The sequence below is a fragment of the Nesoenas mayeri genome, assembly GCF_963082525.1.
Source record: "Nesoenas mayeri genome assembly, chromosome: 12".
Classification (NCBI taxonomy): domain Eukaryota; kingdom Metazoa; phylum Chordata; class Aves; order Columbiformes; family Columbidae; genus Nesoenas; species Nesoenas mayeri.
The window spans coordinates 8,037,067-8,056,493 of NC_137547.1; the positions used below are offsets into that span (position 1 = coordinate 8,037,067).

Below are 19,427 nucleotides of genomic sequence, written 5' to 3' on the forward strand. Positions count from 1 at the left end.
CAGGTAAACTTTTACCTAAGATGCAGGTATTTTCTTTCAAGGATGTGGTGGATAGGTGGGGGGAAAAAAAATAAATAAAACCAAACAATAAGATGTTACACTAAAACTATTTGACCCTGTACTATCCCTTGGGCAAAGCGCGGGGGCTGAGCTGTTGCAACGCGCAGGGCAGCACTCGCTGCATGGACTCTGCTCACACAGTTCCACTGCTCCGGCCCCCGCTGGAGCGGACAGTGACACAAGCAATCAAAAAAAAACTAGTCTTTACTCTGCTTGGGCTTTACTGTCTGCCTGGTTCGGTTTTTTTTAAACAGAATTTTTATCTGCAGTTGCTTGTGGTTTATAGTTCTGAGCCTGACTTTACCAGCGCCCAGAACCTGGCTGGCTTGTCGCGACAAGGGTGGAAGGGCTCAGAAGCCACGGCTCAATAACCAACTTACAGAGTCACAAGCCGACAGCCATGGACAGAAGCTGCCTCTGCCCGGTCTGCTCACTCGAAACCAGAGCAGCTCCCCAGGCTCAGCACTGGCAAAGCTCAGCTTTGAGCAGCGCTACCAGCCTAAGCCTGAGTGAACCTCTGCCCACCGACAGGGACAAGCCTCCTCATTGAAGGAGAAGGTCTTTTCAGTGGTAACAAAAAATCTCAACACTACTTTTTGAAGTTTTTCACTCAAGAAATTTGTGCTGCAGTTTAACATGAACACTCTTTGGTTTTTTAAAAGGAACTGGACTGGCTGTTAGCAGACACTAAATACCTGGAGGTAACAGACATTTAGTTCCATTCAAGTTTAAGTCTTTTCTGTTAGATACAGAAGTAATTAGCAGTTCATATCTATCTGTGGATTTAGAGTGTAACAGGGTTTGTGGGATTTTTTAGTTTGTTTGCTTTTAAGATATGTGCTTCTACAGGATTTGGTGGCTGCTGTCTATGAACCAAACCAGTCATTAAGTAACTCAATTTTAGAAATGCATGCTCAAATTATTTTTTGAATAAAGTTATACAAAAATATCAAATCCTTTAAACAGGATAAATAAAACCATCAAATTATTTCAATGCCCGAAGTTCCACTGTGCACAGTTAAATCCACAGGTTGTCTCAGAGAGGTCTGGCAAAACATGAATGGTGAGCAGTGCTGGAAAGTTTCTCAGACAAGTCTACAACCACTTCGGTTTCTGATCAGGATTCCTGCACCATGCAAATCTGGGAAACATTCTCACACAAATATTTAATGTATATGAACTCATAGAAAAAAAAATGCAGCTATTGGAATCCTCACCTTAAACATATATATTTTTCTCAAGCAACAGTTCAAGGCCAATTAGGAAAGTGGGACATGAGCTTGTAAGAAATACGGGGACCAAATTATGCAAAAAATCCCTTTATCCAAGGAAGAAGGATGCATCCATAATGTTTTTTTCCTCATTGCACACATGTTTACTAACATACACAAGTTACTGATAAGGATTCCAGGTGCAAAGCAGCACTAAGGCTAACCTCACAAATCAGGATTTTGGCCTTAAATCCTCTATTTTGTTTACATTTAATAAAGATCAATGACAGGGCCTTCAGCCTAAAGTCTAAAACATGACTGGGAGTAAGATAAAGACAAAGATAAAAAAGTCATGCCTCATTCTTATATGCTGTCAATTAGAAAAATAATGAATTTAAATCAATCAGTTTATAGAAGTATCATCCTAGCATATTTGATATTCTCATGTATTTGAGAATTGTGTAATACATTCCAATAGAGAGGTATGTGTGAGCACAGTTTAAGTACTAAGCTTCCTCATGACCTTCCTTCCTTCGTACAGTCTGGGAAAAGCTTCAGGGCTCAAATGTAATCTCCCATTTTTAGCTTAGCTAGAAGTCGCAGTTTTACAGTCAGTCAGCATTGTGCCTTAGTTCCAAATTGGTATTTATTCCCTCTGAAGCCAGAGTGCATTCCAGGAGGTAACAGCCCTGCGCTGCGTAACAACAGAACAGCAAAGCACGTAACTTACTCCTTGAGGATACATGTATGAAAAACAGCAATCATTGGCACAGAATGCCTTGTCATTTGGACTGCCCAATTTACTACAATTTACCTAAGTTCTCCTAGAATGAACTCTGTTACTTCTCCACAAGCTCTTTTTTACAATTGGAACTTTGCCAGCACTGTTCATGTTGGCCAGAGCATCACAGCCCTCAGCAAAGCACGGGAAGAAATGAGAACTCTTACCAGCAGCAACTACAGCGGGAGGCGGCGAACCGGCCTCGCCACCGCTCGTCTGGCTCATGGATGCTACAGAAGTTTCTCTGGAAGGTGGTAACTGCAGCTCCTTCGGGAGAAGGTCATAGACAGATTCTGTTGAACAGAGGGAAGACAAAAAAGATATAATCAACAATTTATGTGTGTTCTGTAAGAGAAAAGAAATTACGTTTTTGCCTAGAAGATATGAACCATAACGCAACCTTTACAGGACCTTCTGAAAAAGCTACACTAAGTACTTGGCGATCTTAACATAATGGAATAAAGTTATTTCAGAAAACAAGCAAAACACAAAAACATTAAGATATACATTCTTGAGACTGAAACAAAAGGATACAAACTTGTTCAAACAAAGAAATAATTCATGAACTTCCACGGAAACTGCATTCATTTGGAACGAAGGGGCTGTCAGCAGGTATGGCAGATCATGTGAGAACCAAAGACAAACCTGTTTGCTGAATTCCAACTGTGTCACTCACTTCCAAAGAAAACGAAACTAATTTAGTACCGTCATCCACGCAATAATGAATAAAGTCTTCCCAAAAGTGTCAATTCTTCTTATGTAAAACCCCTTATTTCCAACATCCCGTTCGGAGATGCGTGTAACTGGAATGAACAGCTTTAAACTGCATCAACAATTCTACAGCACAAAACTTGATGAAATCCCTTTATACATATTTTTTAGGTGCCTGAGACAGACATGGAAAACTCAATGTGCATTTTTAAAGTTCTTCCCCCCCCCCCCCCCCGCCATGAAGCAATAATTATACTCAATTGATCCTGAACTGAAATACATTTGCTCAGAAATTCTTCTGCAAAAATTAGACACACACACGCCCCCCCCGCCCCGCGTTGTTAACTAAAAAGCTTTATGTGCATTAGGTCCTGTCATAAAAGCAATATACTCAAAATATTGGCAACCAGAGGCTCCTATCCAAATGCCAAGCAGAAATTCTCTGCTGAGGTTTTCTATAAGCGTGATCTGTAATGGTGAGACAATGTACAAGTAAAATATTTCAAGACAGTTCCAAGTTAACTAACTATAAATTCATAGTTTTATTCTTTGGAACAATCGGGGGAAAAAATGTGCTTGCCAAAGATCTTAAAAGGTACGGAAGGCAAAGGGAACAGATATACATTTGTTAGTATTTTTGCTCCTATTTTACTCTGAGGAACAGCAGTATTAGCATTTCCCTCCGAGATGAGTTGCCTTTTTAAAATTTAAGTTTTTCCCAGAAATACGGCATAAGAACACCCCAAGCATGAGTGAGGAAAAACATGGGAGCTCTACAGGGTAACACACAAGGAAGAAAAGAGACCAGAACTGCAGGATTAGAACAGCCTGGCGAAGAGCTGGACTTGCTGGAAAGGAGTCAGAGGAGCCACAGAAATGATCAGAGGCTGGACCAGCTCTGCTGTGGGACAGGCTGAGAGAGTTGGGGTGTTCAGCTGGAGAAGAGAAGCTCCGGGGAGATCTTAGTGCAGCCTTTCCAGACCTAAAAGGGGCCCATAAGAAAGATGGGGACAGACTTTTCAGCAGGGTCTGTTGTGATAGGACAAGGGGTGATGGTTTTAAACTAAAGGAGGGAGATTCAGGCTGGACACGAGGAAGAAATCGTTGCCCCTGAGGGTGGTGAGAGCCTGGCCCAGGTTGGCCAGAGAGGTGGTGGATGAACCATCCCTGGAGACATCCCAGGCCAGGCTGGACGGGGCTCTGAGCAACCTGAGCTGGTGAAGATGTCCCTGCTCATGGCAGGGAGGGCACTGGGGGAGCTGGGAAGGGCCCTTGAACCCTCCTGTGACAATGTGAACACATGGCAGAAGTTTAAGGTCAAAGCCAAACTTTAAGAAAAAACAAAAACAAAAACCCCACCAACTCCTAGCTTTTCTTCAAGAAAGAAGTAGCTTCACAGGGTAAACTACATATTTAGTGAACTGGATTACTAGCAGCTATCGTTTCAAATCTCTGAGAAATTTGAAATAGTCTGGGTACCTTTAAGAGGGCTTGCTGCAACAAACCTGCCCTTCACAAATCAGACTTCAAATGAAACTTTGTGTTTTCACCTAAACACAGGCCAATGTTTATATATGCTGCACTATAAATAACATTAAAGCAAAAACTGACAAATTCCAGAACGATTAGAGTCCTTGCAAGGAAACTGCTTCTTCCCCAGAGGATACAGTTTCCCTCCACATCTGATATGGTGTTTAAATAGCTAAAGCTCCCTTCACTATTGATCAGTCCATCTCCATCATGGTGTTTTACATACATATGCGCACACACACACACACTGAGTGTATGAAACTTTCTGTTATGATTCTATGTTTATTCATGTGGAAAATCTGCACAAAAAAGGCTGTTACGTAACTGCAGTATTACATTTGAAGGCAGAAATAAAAATTCAGCCTCGTTACGTATTTCTACCTAATTAGCGAGAAAAAAATATGTAGACAGAATTCCTGTTCTAAGCAGCCACTGCGTTGAATCAATGAGCCAAGTTCCAGCTGTCTGACAGCACTAAGAGTCTCGTAACTTATTGCTGATTTTAAATCCTCTTGACAAATATATTAGTTGATCTTAAGTTTAGGGCTTTTTTTTTGCTACAGGTAGCTCCATTTTTACCAACCATCTCCCATAAACACATTCTCTTTGTCCATATAGGAAGAGAGGAACATGCGTTTCAGGGTTACTGTTATTATGAAATATAAACAAGATCAACACACAAACCAACCAACAAAGCACTGGTAATCAGCCGGGAGCCACTCACACTCGTTCCATCTCAGTCAGACGAGCCCAGGCTCCAAACCACTGAAACCAGGGACACCCGGGGACAGGCAGATTTACAAAAAGTACTTGAAGTGTCAAATTTCTCCAACTGCCCTTTATCCGATTATCCCACCCCTCTAATCTCTTATCTGAGATCAGCTGCTTCTAACTTTGATCTTCCTGCCAGTTATACTGATGGGTTAGAAAATTATAGTTCACGTGGCTATACTGACCAGAGCAGCAAACATGAGGTGGATACCCAACATAGAAAAACTTAAATCTGGGGAGAAGACTTAGTGTACTGCTTGAAACTGCACAAAACATTAGGAATTGAAATATTCTTTAAAAATAATTGAGTAATATGGTAGTGGATTTGCTTGTTATGGCAACACGTCAAAAGCAGCACAGCTGAGCCCAACAACAACCATCCCAGTCCCATTGGCCATGGCAGGAACCCACCCAGGGACTCACCACTTCTCCAGAACCACAGAGCAGCACCAGGGCCTGCAGATCCACACCCGGACACACAATACTGCTGGAAGGTATGCGCACCTGGTACACAATGCTACGTGCAACTGAGATCAGTTACTAGAAATTAAAAGAAGGGAAAAAAAGCTATCTGTGAGAGGGCTTCATGCGTTACTATCAGGCTGCACAAAAATATATCCTTGGGTCAATGTGTATCTGCATGGATCCCAGCAGCCAGGGACAGGAAGGACAGAAAGGAGAGGCCTGGGAAAGACTGAGGCAAAACAACTCAGACAAGGAAGGAAATAGCAGGTGAAGCTGATCTGATGATACTACAGTGAAAGTGCAAAAGTCTGGTTGATTGTGATGCCAAACTGACATTTCTAAGTGTTCCTTCCCTCCTGTTTTACTCATTTCACCATAGTGCACAGACTTTTGTAGGAATGTTTTCAGATTTCTACACACAGACTAACTAGAATGGTCACAGGCAGCTGGGCTTACAGCAAAACCCAAGTACTGAAGCCTTTCCCCACCTCCACCACCAGAGCATACTACACCTGAACTTTTAAACCATCCTCATCATTACAGTATCAAAGGACCTTTCAGAAACACCCCAGGAACATTGGGTTCCTCCTTACTAACTAGGAAACTGTGGTTCTATTTAGATTCTATTCTTAGGAACAGAGCAGCTAAGCTCATGGAAGGAAAGGGAATCCAGCTTAGCACAACTGCTTCCTTTGGGGAGCGCTAAGACAGCGCAAAGATTCTGTGAGAAGTCACCGCAGCTTTGGACACAGCCCAAAGCCAGCCCCGCTTCTTCCAAAGCACACACATTCCCACCATAGAGAGGTCTCTCCCTCGTAACCAAAAAGGAGAATTCTCATCTCAGAGTTTCAGATAACCTCCCACGGTCAGAGCAGCAGCCACTTCCAAGGAAAAGGTCTCTTTTAATAACATAACTTCAACACTGAAATGGAGATGGGTGCTGCCACTTCAAGCGGACAGAAGAGGAGGAAAGAGAAATAACTTCCCCAAAGTAGCTAATGTTGCACATAATCTGTTTAGCTGTAACACAGTACATGAAGTACCCATGGCTGCAGTATTCCGTCCCACAGAATTACAAGTGAGGGTCCCTCAGCAGCTCCCCTGTGCTCTCCAGCGCAGACTCCGAGGTCAGGCCAGCCCCGCTGCTCAAATGCCATCATGGGGCAATAGAGAAAACCAGCCACGCTGTCAGCAGCACAGATGGGGCATTTTCCACTCCAGCCGGCATCTTCTGCCTTTAAGGGTAGGTACATTCTGGAAATCCCTCACCACTTCTGTGACCTCATGACCAACAGCAAAGTTAACGCTTGTCTTTAAATAAGCTCCCAGCACAGAACGGCTGCCCGCTTGATCCCCACTGATACTGGTGTCCTCAACATGTTTTAATACCCATACACAGTTGGCTGCTTCTTCCAAAGCCATTTCCTTGCTGTAGCACATGACAGTCACACCAGAGATTACACAAAACCTTGGTGTACTCTTCTAATCAGCTGGCAGCATCCAAGCAGAAATCTCTTCTAATGATGTACTTCTAAGCTGATTAAAAAAAAACAAGCAAGCAAACAGGCAAGGAGAGTTGTTTATATGGAACTGAGATTAAGAAACAATTAGAAATACATGAACCTGCAAGTAGCCTCTGCTACACGGGAGGGAGGAGAGAAGTGGAGCACACATGCTCAAATCAAAGCAACTCCATAAAGGAAAACACAATGGTGTCCATGCTCCACCACATCCCCAGCTAAGCATCCAAATTCAGGTTCTGAGTACATACACACATGTATGAAGATTCTATGATGCTGACCAGCTCATGTTAAGACAGAGTTTTTGGTTAAACCTGTATTACCAAGGTTCCAAATGTCAGCTAATGGCCTGACTGTCACTCCTCACTCCAAAGGTAGCTGCGTTTTAATAAAACTTTACATGCAACCAAGTACCTCTCTCAAAAACCTTTGTGAGTAAGATCTACTCTACACCTGAAAAATCTAGGGCTCTGAATCTGTCAGACTGCCCTGTGGTTTGTTTAACCTGAAGTTGTGTTCTACACAGAAGTCCAGAGTCTATGACAAATAATATAGTTTAGTAGTTGAGCTTATTGTTTGCCAGTGATTCCACCATAACAGCTCAGTTCAAAGATTTTTTAAAGGTGGGGGAGAAATAGGGAGTATTACACCTGCTCTGAACATTCACCATCTAAGAAGAGCCTTGCTTTCTTGCAAAACGTTAGCAGCACGTGACCCTCATGCATTTTTCTGTACACAAAAGCTGGGGTGTGGGAATACCTCGAAGTGAACTATTCCGCCTGTCAGGAAAAACCTGTAAGAGCCAGCTGACAAGCCCTCCGTACAGCCACCAAAGGCAAACAGGTTCTCCTGCAGATCTCAGGAATTTACTGCACAAGTTTGGTTATTACAGCACAGAGAACAGAGGATTCATTTCAGAAACCTCAGGCCACCCTCAAGTGCAACAACCAACGCAGAATCTCCCCGTGACACAGCGCAGTCACCGCTCTTGCCAAGGCTGAACTGGGAAAAGTAACATCAGGACCCACTGGAGTAAATTCCACAGTGAAAACATAGACAGTGTATTGCTTTTTTATCTCTTAATTAGCAAAATGAAACAGTACTACAGCTGCTCTGCAAATACACACCTACGCCTCCGTGAAAATGACACAGCCTGTGCACAGCCAGGGGAGGTTTCAGAACCGCAGCCCCAGGAGGTGGCACGCTGATAGGGCTGGCACAGGGACAGAGCGGGGACACAGACCCGAGCCAAGGCAGGATAAGGAGCACTCAGTAAGCAGCTCAACAGAGGAAGCTTTGAGAGTCCCAGAAAGGCAACTGGAAAAAAGACAGAGTGCGCAGTGCATCAAACCAGAACAGAAACAGACTGAGACGGGCACAGGCCAGATCAGTCTCTGACCACTACAGCACTTTCTACTCCAGTGGCGGAGGGTTAACTGGGGTTTGGGGCTTGTTTGTTTGAGGTCTTCTTTGTTTGGTGGTTGTTGTTGTTTTGGTTTTCCTCCCCCCCTTTCTTTTTTGTTTGCTTGTTTGGCTTTTTTGAGTAGTCCATAGGGGATCCACACTCCCACCTGCAGAAGTGAGAACCACCCATAACTGCAGAAAACAGCAGCTCTGCTTAAGGTACAGCAGAGGTTTTACACAGTAAAGTTACAAAAAAAGATTGGCCAGAAGGAAAGAATAGGCAACAAAGGTAAATCAGCTTCTGTTCTGTACCTGTTAAAAGAGGATTTATATTACAGACTATCACAGTTTCTGTATTTCCATCTTTGCAACCTCAGCAGACCTGACATGGGCTTGCTGAGCAGCGCAGTGAGGGGAACAGCCCTGCAGACGGGCTCAGGGTACGAACAGGGCAAGAAGGGAAGACCCCACTCGAGCACACATAACAGATAAACTGCAGCGACTGTTCCAAGAATGGAAGGTAACTGTTGCATAAGTGCACGGCAAAAGCCAAAGAGCAAGAAAAAGCCTTTACTTGGCACAGCTGAGCAAAAGGACACAAAATAGTACTTAATAGTCTTGAGGCAGATCTATAAAGTTGTCAGTCTGATTACTCCCACTTTTTTTGCAAATGCAGAAACTGAACTGTAGGAAGAACGTAACTCAGAACATTCCCCAGCCAGCAGCAGGACTCGACTGAGCGTCCCTTACCCAGAGCTCAATCCACCAGGTAACATGCACTAAAACAACGCTTTTATTTCACGTCTTCAAGTACGTGTCAGAATACCATGATTAAACACAGGACTCAAATTGTCAGTGTAACCTGAAATTCCTTCCATTCCCGTGCACATTAATATTCTGAGGAAGCTCCTCTGCACGACCTGCATCACTGTTCTTCAGATAGCTCAAGTGCAGGAATGTCAGCAAGACTCGTGGTGTGTTCCCGTGTTCAGGGGCTGCACATGGCAAAGAGGACGGGGCTGCGAGCGAGTCCTCCCACCAGTGCTCCTGTTATTGTCAGCACTGGCAGAACTATATTGCTGCTACAGCAACAGTGGCAGGTTTTCAAAGAAACTGCAGTGTATACAAGGATGTTTTACACAGCCAAACCGAAAATCTTCCTTCCAGTTCCCTCTGGCTTCAGACAAAAGCAGCACACACTAAATCAACACCATGCAGGAGCACACAGGGAAAGGCAGATGCCGCGGTTCTGCGTGCACTAGAAAACTTTCTGATTAAAAGCTGATGTTTGTGCAGCACCGCTCTGAACAATCAGCAGAGGATCGGAGCCCTTGGTGGTGATGACACTGCACTGGACGCTGTCACAGCCAAATCTTGCCTGCAAATGTGCTACCCCAACACTGAAACGCACGTTACAGTATGTTAGTGAAGGAGAGAGAAGAGTTTGCTGACAGACAGACACTTCTGTCTTAAAGAAATATGGTCAGGAATATATTATGAACCAAAGTCATTTAAATTTTATCACAACTGTAATATCATTATTGCTTGGACTTAATGAAAGCTAAAAGTTGTTTCTTGCATTATTTGAAACACAAGTATTATTACCACAATTGCTAGTACTGAAAGGTAATTTCACAAGCAATTCATAACTGATCAGATACTGCAGTATTCCACTAACCTTCAGAAAAGCCGTTAATCTCAATATTCAGGATTCTGCACAGCAGGGTAGGGTTGAGAAATTAATCCTTTTAAAGTTGAATTTCAACAACTGACAAAGGCATGTGTTAGCTGAACTCCATCTATGGCGTTCATCCAAATATCAAATAAAGCTTTCCTGGCTGTGGTTCAGCCAGCCCCATTCACAGCTCTAAGAGTACGTTTATAAATGTAGACAGACAGTATAAATCCTGTGTCTTGTTTGCATCCAACTTTACACATCTCCAAACGAGAGAACAACATTATTTAGTAATTGTCACTTCAAGAAATGGACCAGTAGTGACTTACTGAAGAGTCTAAGCCATGCAGTTGTGAACTTCAGACAAAACTCCAAGAACTCAAGAGATACTACTAAAATACTACAGTGGGCAGGGCAGAGCGAGTAAAGGCTGACAGATCTGCCCGTACATGAACATACCAGGTACCACTCTATTAAACTGGTAAACCCTTCAGCAACATATTTGAAAGGCTTTACTACACAAGTGATATTTAGAGATGCACGTAACCCAAAATGGGAGGAAAAAAAGTAAATTAAAAACAAACAAAAATCCTATTCAAAATAGATTTATTTCCTTTTTAATTCTTCACCTAATGTTGCCATGTTTTAATCTTCCAGCATGCAGGAAACCGAGCCAAGCTTATGTTTGGAAAGAATCCAAATACGATAGGTATAAAAATTCAATTACAGAATTCAAACAAGCTCATTTTGCCGCAACACTGTTATATACAGTTGTTACAACAATGGCATTTATTTATTTTTGATTCCATACTAAACTGAATTTTAAGGATAGTTTGTTTTCTCCCTATCTTCACACTCTGTTATGAGAAAGACTTCAGTTCTCAAATGGTCAAGGAAACCTAAATACAGCGTGACCAAAGAATATTATTAATAGCTATTTATTAACCATCGCTATTGTTCAAAAATCAAAGTTCAGCAGAAGCACAGAGGTGATCAGGTGCTCCAGCCAGTTCTGCCTGTTCCGTGGGGGCACTGCGCCATCCACATTCAGAGACACCCAAGCCCACCTAATCTGTTACTATTGTCTCAGAACAATGTTTCTCAGCCTTTTCAGGTTTGCAAAGCTTTTTTCCAATGGTTTTTGCCACCTCTCACATTTACTGTAGAACAAGAAATCCAATATCAGCAATGAAAAGTGTAACAAACATTTTTCTTTTGAAGCTATAGCACAATATCTGACCTTGAAGAATAAAAGCATACAGGTATTCAGACAGACTTGCAATACATTTCAGCCTCGCCGATTCAGTATTTTATCATAGACCTGGGTGCAGAGGCTCCGCTCACAAGACTTGACATATCCCAGCAACTCCCAGCATGAGAGAAGACTCTTGAATCTCACCAACTTCTCTCTCTGGTATTGTGAGATCCCCGCAGTACCTGATCAGCCCTGGGCAAACCTCTGGGACAAACACCGCACCTGGAAGGAACTCCACAAGGAATAAAGATGCAAGTTGTCTGTAAAAACAGGGTTTGAAACTATGAAGCAAGTTCTTCTCCAAGTATGTTCACACCTGACTCTCAGGAGACAAGTGGGAACAGAAGCCAAGCATCTAACAGCAAAACAAGGATCAGAGATGAGATCCCTTTCTGTACTACACAGCTACAGCTCCAACCGAACCGGAGGGACAACAGCAGCGGAAGAATCAGTGGTGTAAGTGCTCGGGAGCTGCAAGTTATATAAAACTTGAGGATTGTCATAAAAAAAAAAAATCAAACTAAATATTGATTAGCCCATATCTTTTCTCTGATAGGAGCAAACTATACGGAAATGTTTACAGGAACCAATAAGTTTATAGAGTATTCCTGTTACAGTACCTTCCATATTTTCACAATCCACTACAGACTAACTCCCCAGCTCACTGGCCTCCCTGAACAGACATATCCTCTATAAATTTAACAGCTGCTCAAACCATTTATCCTTCTACCACCTAAAACATCCCTCAATTGTTTCCACAATCAAATGGTGTACAGATCAAATCTGGATGGACACAGTGTGCCTGTCAAAAGCTTCTGGGGATTCCAACATCCCTTGTCCAGGACTATCCCCCGCACGTGAGCAGCTTCTCAAAAGTCATATGCTGGCAGACTTAAAGATCTCTTCAGGTCGATTTATTTGTCTTTTCGTATGGGACTTCTAAGCATGAAAAAACATTGTACTGCGAGTTTCTTCAACAGATAACTGGTATCCCACTACAGAGAGCGTTTGTTTCAAACACCCAGAGTACTTCAGTTACCTTTATGTCTAAAAAGTGAATTCAGTAAAAAGAAAGCCTTCAAATTCCTTGGCTCAGATGCAGACAGGCTGTAATGTTCCCAAATTAACTCTTCTGCTATTGTATTAATGTATTGAAATACCTGCATGGCAAGGAGTACTTAAATCTACTCTAAACAATATAATCCCTTCCTTGCTACCACACCTCCAAACGCACCTTTTTTACTTAAGTGGTAGCAAGTAACAGAATTCCTGAAGCTTAAACTGAATCCTTTCAGGCCACAAAATAAGAAACCAAATGATTTCCCCATCTGATTAAATAGCAACCCCATTCCAGGTGCAGCTCAAGTTTCATGGTAAGGCCAATGGCACCTTCTAGAATTCATATGTCCTAGAAGAAAAACAAAATAAGATTTACTCCCAAGTGAAATCCACATAAGGACGGGCATTGATCACACTCACAGACAAGAGATGATGGAAGTTCTTTATCACTAAGAAACGCAGAGAAGAGTTTAAAACTGCGTGCCTGAGCACAGAACTCCAGGAATGCCCACAAAGTGGTTTTCAAAGAACACACTTGATAAACAAGTGTGATCCCCTTTCTGAAAGGAGCAATGTGGCAGTCACATCTCCCCACGGGTTCTGAACCTCATAGATATCCTCAGCAAAACCGATAACAGAATACAAAATCTCAGGCTACATTTCCTACAGAAAATGAGTGGAACATAACACTAGACACGAGAATTTCTGATGTGGAAACCCACAAACATCCCGACGATTGTAAAAGCTGTTCAGAACCCACCAACTGACAGGCACGTCGGGCCACGGAGATGAGGGGCCTGGAGCATCTTCTGAGCAGGGAGAGGCTGAGGGCCGGGGCTGTTCATCCTGGAGAGCAGGGAGCTCAGGGGATGAGGGAACCAGAGGCTCTTCTCAGCAGTGCCGAGGGACAGGACAAGAGACAGTGAGCACAAATTAAAACACTTTAAATTCCACCTTCATTATCTTACCCACGAAGGCAACCCAACGCTGGTACAGGCTGGTCAGGCGGGTTGTGGAGTCTCCATCCGTGGGGATGGGCAGGACCCACCTGGCCATGGTCCCAGTGCAGCGGGTCCAGCTGGCACGGCTTGGCTTAGATGATCTTCAGAGGGCCCTGCCAAGCCCAGCCAGTGTGTGACGGGCCCTGGCAGTGCCTCCCAAAACACTCCCCGCTCCTTGCCCACCGCCCGCACAGCCGGGACACCCTGCAGTTCTCCGAAGTTTAACCTGAATCAGACTCCTGGGGTCTATTTACTTACGAGATATAACCAAGACTATTAGAAACTGTAATGCTAAGCTCCTCAGTACATCTGCTTTAATAGGAATACATATTCCAAGCTAAGCCACCTTTTTTCCATCCTAAGATACAAAAACATACTCAAATATTTTAAACTAGAAAACCTCTTTAGTCCTAATACTGAACTGAAGAGAGAGTAAACTTAAAATGGAGGACAAGAAATATTTCTTCACAGAGTATACAACTGGACAGTGGAATTCCTCGCTGAACGCAAAAAACTAATCAAGAGTCAAAAAGAACTGAATAAGAGCCTAGATACTCCTGTTATACCCCAAAATAGTTAAGTATATCCACGTGTACGTACAAAGGAACCTCACTGCAAAGGTACAGTCCCGAGTTGGGAAACAAGTTGTTAGTGGGACTCGTGTTACTCAAACATACGACGTGCAGTGCTGCTCGGCGTGAGCTCTGCCACGGGACGGAGCCACCGCCGCCACCAACGCTCCCCAAGGACACGCACCAAGGAGCAGAATGTCCTTTAACGGGGGAGATCGTCCCAGCTCACACCCCCCTGCCTCGCTTTGCAAAGCAGCTTGTGTGGCCACTATCAGTTAGAGCCGCATTAGCAGGTCCTGTTCCCCTATGCACAGGAATCAGAAACTGTCACAGTTAATAGAAACTACTGAACTCCGTCGTTCATTATTTTCCAATCAGCCCGTAGCACTACTATCAAAACTCACAGATTCTTCTGCTGAGCAAATCCATACCCCAAAAAAAAAAAAAAAAAAATCAGGCCTCTAGACAATGGGGGACTGAAACAACTGGCTTGTAATGTCAGTTTTTCTGAACAGGACTCAAACTCCAACATTTGAAAACTTTATTACTGTCTCTAAACCTCTTTCCTATTTGCGTCACCTTGTCAGGCCATTAAGGGGCCTGCAATCCATCTTTCCTTTGTCTGCCCGACAGCCTCAACTTCAACGCAACTCAAATCTGCTTTTGGTATCAACATTTTGCATTACTTTGGCATATTGTATTAGTTTGATAGGCTTTGTGACCCGAAATTCTTTCTAATTATTTACAAAACAACTGTCAAACCTTTCCAACTGCTGGAGGGACAAGTAATCAAGGGAACTGGAGAACCATTCTTCAGAGTGTATTTACATAAATAGTGAAAACATTCCTCTTGGTCTGGCACGGTGATATTCAACACACAGACCGCTCAGAACAGCACAAGTCAATAACCTAATGTCACTGATGCTGAGCATTTGCATTTCAACCCCTGCTAAAGCACCACATGCTTTTGGAAACTGCAGTTACTTAAGATTTTACTACGTGCCTATTAGAATCTGCTCTTACAACACAGTGCAAAGTCAGATCTGAGAGTTCATGTCAGCCAGCCCCTAAAATAATTGTCATACTTGCTGACGAGAAAGCCAGAACTTGTCTGGATATTCAACCTCGTTTGCTCTTTACATAAACACAAAGAAGATAACAAAAGTGATAAACTGCAGAGACCTGACCACATCCCCTCCTTCACCTGCACTTTGGCCACTCATCAATTCCTCCAGGGATTCACCAGCACGTCTAAACTCAAGACGAGTTCAGGTCATTGCCTTTTTGTACAAAAAAAGAGCATTACTTCTTCCTTTTCTCCAACTCAAGTACATTTCCACACAAAACTAAGTAATCTGTGTATCAGTGCAAAAATCAGATCAAGGCTCCAGGCTGACAATCATTTTTAGTCAAAAGACCCCGAAGGGAGTCGCTGCAACACTGGACGTGCTCATGCTGAGATCTCACTAAATCAAGTCAAATTCAAGCCTCTCATTGCAATATTCAAATCCTTCCATGGGACGAGAGAATTGAGCAATATATGGAGATTCTCTTAATAGGAAAAAAGAAATCTACAACTTTTGTAAAGGATTTAAAAAAAAAAAAAAAACACAACATAAAATTGACTGTGAGAAAAATCCAACTAGTCTTAGAACTAAAGAAAAAGCTTACTTAATTCCTCTTAATTTCCCCTACTCCTTGATCCACACCCCACACTGACAGCAGCCACAAGCAGGCAGCAGAGCAGGGGATGCAGGAACAGTCTCACCTTCCTCCATCCCAGGGTGCCGGGAGTCCCCCTGTCCCCAGTCCAGCCCAGGTAGCACATCCAGCCTTCCCAGGCTCAGCACAGCGGCACCGGCCCAGCAAACGCAGCAGAAAGCACATCTAGAGGAGGATTTCCTTCCCAGTAGAGCCAGGTGAGCAGCTCTACCTCATCTGCTGCCTCCATTTAATCCCAGTCCTCAACAACCCCTTCTTGTCTTGACACCACCCGTGCAGCTGTGCACTAAACCAGACCGGGGAACAGAACAATGTTAGAAAATCTTATCAGAAGTACAACAGACTCATTCTAGATTGGTTTCCGAATCCCGTTTATCTTGCAGCCACAAAAAACAATTGTGCTGGCACAATTCAGAGAATAGTCCATGGGTGAGAACAGCCGGCAGGGAAAAGGGTCTGTTTGAACAGCTCTAGCACCACAATATTCAAATTACAGAGTGAAAAGCTATGAATTCAGAATCCTACCTCTAGCACCACGCAGAATCATCCTGCGGCAATGTATTCTATAGTTTTGTTTGTGAAGCCAATAAACAAGTAAGATTCAAAGCAGAAAAGGACGTTTACAAGGCTGACAGAATTTAGGGAACTTTGGTGGACTCATCTCATTTGCCTTCAGTCAGATGTCCTAGGGCAGCGGTGGGTGCAGCCCCCGGAATGCTCAGCGCCTCCTGCTCAGCACGGCACCTCCTGGAGCTACAAAAAGGACCCAAGTATTATTTCTGTTCCTAAAAACTGCTCATACTAGTTCTAAAGTTCTAAACAAAATGCAGGCTCTTCCTATTTTTACAAAGCGTCTGTTCCATCCGTCTTTGATAACTCAGTTGCTGTCTCACAGTTATCCTTTGGATCATGGGAAGAAAAAAATTCTTGTAGGAAAAAAAAATATCACCAAAAACCACGTGTTGTATCAACAGTTCGCAGTTGCACACAAGTAGATTACCGTCAGTTAACATTTAAGCACGGATGAAAATAGTGTTTTGACTATATGACATTTTTAGGGCAAAAGAGCTATTTAAGAGACTACTAACGTTTTTCTAGTACCTTCCAAGTTCCAGAAAGACTCTCAGTTTTACAGTTACTCAGCTGTGTAAAGCAAAATCAGGGATGGAGAAGGAGTATATGAAGTTTTCATCATACTTTTTGCAGTCCAAAAATGCAACTTTACTAGTGTACACACATTACTTTTTAATTGTTCAAAATGAATGTATCAGCTAAATTAATCACACATTTAATCAGCTCAGATTTAGTACCTGACATTTGATAAACTGCTTTAATTACAGGTCTTCACCTCTGCCTGTTTACAAGGAAGAACCAACTCTGCTGTTTTTGAATGTTCCATATGATATTCCATCGCAGAACAACTAGCCTCAAGGTTTTAGGTTTTATGCTCCAGTGATTTTTCTACTACATGACCAATTTGTATGCACATTTGGGTTGTTTTATTTAAAAAAGCACAGCATGTTATGTAAAGACGGGAATTAAAACCATTACATTCTAAACATCTTCAGCATTCAAAAAGGCAAATTTTTTATATCTCTATTAGCTTCTTACTAGGACATATTATCTTTCTGCCATGGTTACAAAGCATATACGTTTTTAGAATACTGATTACACATAAAATGATGGGGCGCAGTTCTTAGCCCAAGCCCATTCCCCAGGAGCTGTGGGGATGAGCTCCACAGCAATCGGCCTTGGACTCAACATTTTGCATTTCTGTTCTTTTTAAGAGCTCTAACCAGTTGTATTGCAGAGCCCTACTGCTTGCCTACGGTATCACTATCATTTTAAGGCAATTTAAGCTGAATAGTCCCACATTCCCACACGGCCCTGCCTGGAGTCAGCACCAGCCGCTCGCAGGATCCTCACCTGTTACAAACCAACACTTCTCCTCCCCTCTTTCTTTTGGTTGCTGGGGGGATGGGTGGAAAGGAATAAGGGAACAGCTGAGTTGATTTTAATGTGACCCCCAGCTCGGTTCCCTGCGTGGCCACAGAAGGGCTGGCAAGAGCAGAGCAACAAGGAAAAGAGGGGGACAAGGCTGCTTGAACTGGGAAAGTGGGAATTCCTGCTGCTTGGAACTGCTCAGATCACACTTACAGGAGTACAAACTGGAAGTATTCAGATACCCAAAGAAAAATATTCTCTTTCCCAAGGTATGCATAAATGGAAATAAATAACTCAAATGACTTATCAGATCGAGTTTTAAATTAACGACTCTCCCTTTGTCCGTCTTGCCATCTCACCTTAGGTCTGTGTGCCTTCAGAAGTTTTGCTGAATGTTTTTACAGGAATATGAACAAAAACCTTAACCAAAATGGCCAAGCAAGCCAAAACTTTAGCACTTAACTCCATCTGTCCAAGGAACAGGACACACTATGCCATAAAAAATAGCACCAGCGTAAGCTGCATCTCAATTCACTGGGTTTTAAAATAAACTCACTTTTAAGAGCAGGCAAGTACATTTTAATTGGAACACTACTAATCTTCTACTTTCATTTCCGTAAACTAAAGTTCGTATGTTAGAAAACCAATCTTCCAGCTTCTCTCACTCTCCTACTCTTTGTATTTCCAAAACCCCGCAGCGATCGTCATCGACAAACCTCCGCGAGCGGGTCACTAACCCACGGCCGCTCTGGCATGCACGGGAACGCGACACGCAGGAGTCGTTCCTGGCTCCAGTTTGACCTGCAGGCTGGATTCCGATCCACAGGCAGCTCTGCTCCTGCAAGGAAAGCGCTTAGGAGAAACTACATCTCCTAACACACCCTCATCACAAATGCATATTTGTGGCTTTCTCACTGTGTTCAGACCTTTCCCTTTATCTCATCACTTGTATTCATACAGCATCTCTCCACAGGATAAATTTATCCATATCTATCTAGGAAAAAAAAGGCACACCAAAGTATGTTCTGATTAATCAGATAAGCACTAATATATTTTCCTAAACCCAGCTAAAAATTGTACCAATATACCTCACAGTAAACAGGATCACTTCAGTATTCCGGAAAAGTACATTCATTTGTTCTCAATTTTAATTTAATTTTGCATTTCAACTTAACATCTACTTGATCTTTCATTACGACAAAACAGGAAAAGCAAACCTTGCTTTAACCTCTTTATAACCATTCTCTGCTTTGTACACCTCTATCGTATGCCATTTGTTTGGATCAAGTAGCTCATTATGGCCACTACTGAGCATCAAACATCCTTCTCTGGACTTTTTCTAGCCCTGAACCCACATCAACACCACCGGAAGAAAAAGTAAACTCTCAATTAATCAGTCTGAGATAATTTTCCTACCTGACACAGACACTCAACCATTCCATTAAATATAAAAAATTCTAAGTAAGGTTGGTGAGTTCAAAAGTTCTGAGCAATTAAGCATGAGTCCTTGAAGAAATTTCACAACTTACACACAACGTCTTTATTTTAAACGTTTTACAAACCACTTTAACAGTGCACACTATTCAGCTTTCCAGTACACTAAAAGATAATTTTGGTGGGGTTTTATCTCCTGTATTTTTTAATTAGAACTGCCCTGTTTCAAAATACTCTTTCCCTTCTGTTGCCCCCACTAGGACTGAAACCAAATGGTACACACATGTTAGAGAAACAGAAGAGCCATAAACC

General features: G+C 42.8%; 1 protein-coding gene across 4 annotated transcripts in view; it reads right to left on the minus strand.

The window, feature by feature from the left end:
• NFAT5 (nuclear factor of activated T cells 5) overlaps positions 1-19,427 on the minus strand; it is a 53,398-nt gene that overhangs the window by 32,296 nt on the left and 1,675 nt on the right. Inside the window, exons 1-2 of one of the 4 annotated variants that reach the window (XM_080351728.1) lie at positions 16,263-16,295; positions 2,220-2,345 (exon numbers count right to left, since the gene is read on the minus strand). In XM_080351728.1, coding sequence (XP_080207854.1) covers positions 2,220-2,345; positions 16,263-16,284 — 148 coding nt within the window. In that variant the 5' untranslated portion in view covers positions 16,285-16,295. Of the gene's footprint in view, positions 1-2,219; positions 2,346-16,262; positions 16,296-19,427 lie in introns of those variants that run through there. The other 3 variants (XM_080351731.1, XM_080351730.1, XM_080351729.1) reach the window with 3 other exon arrangements.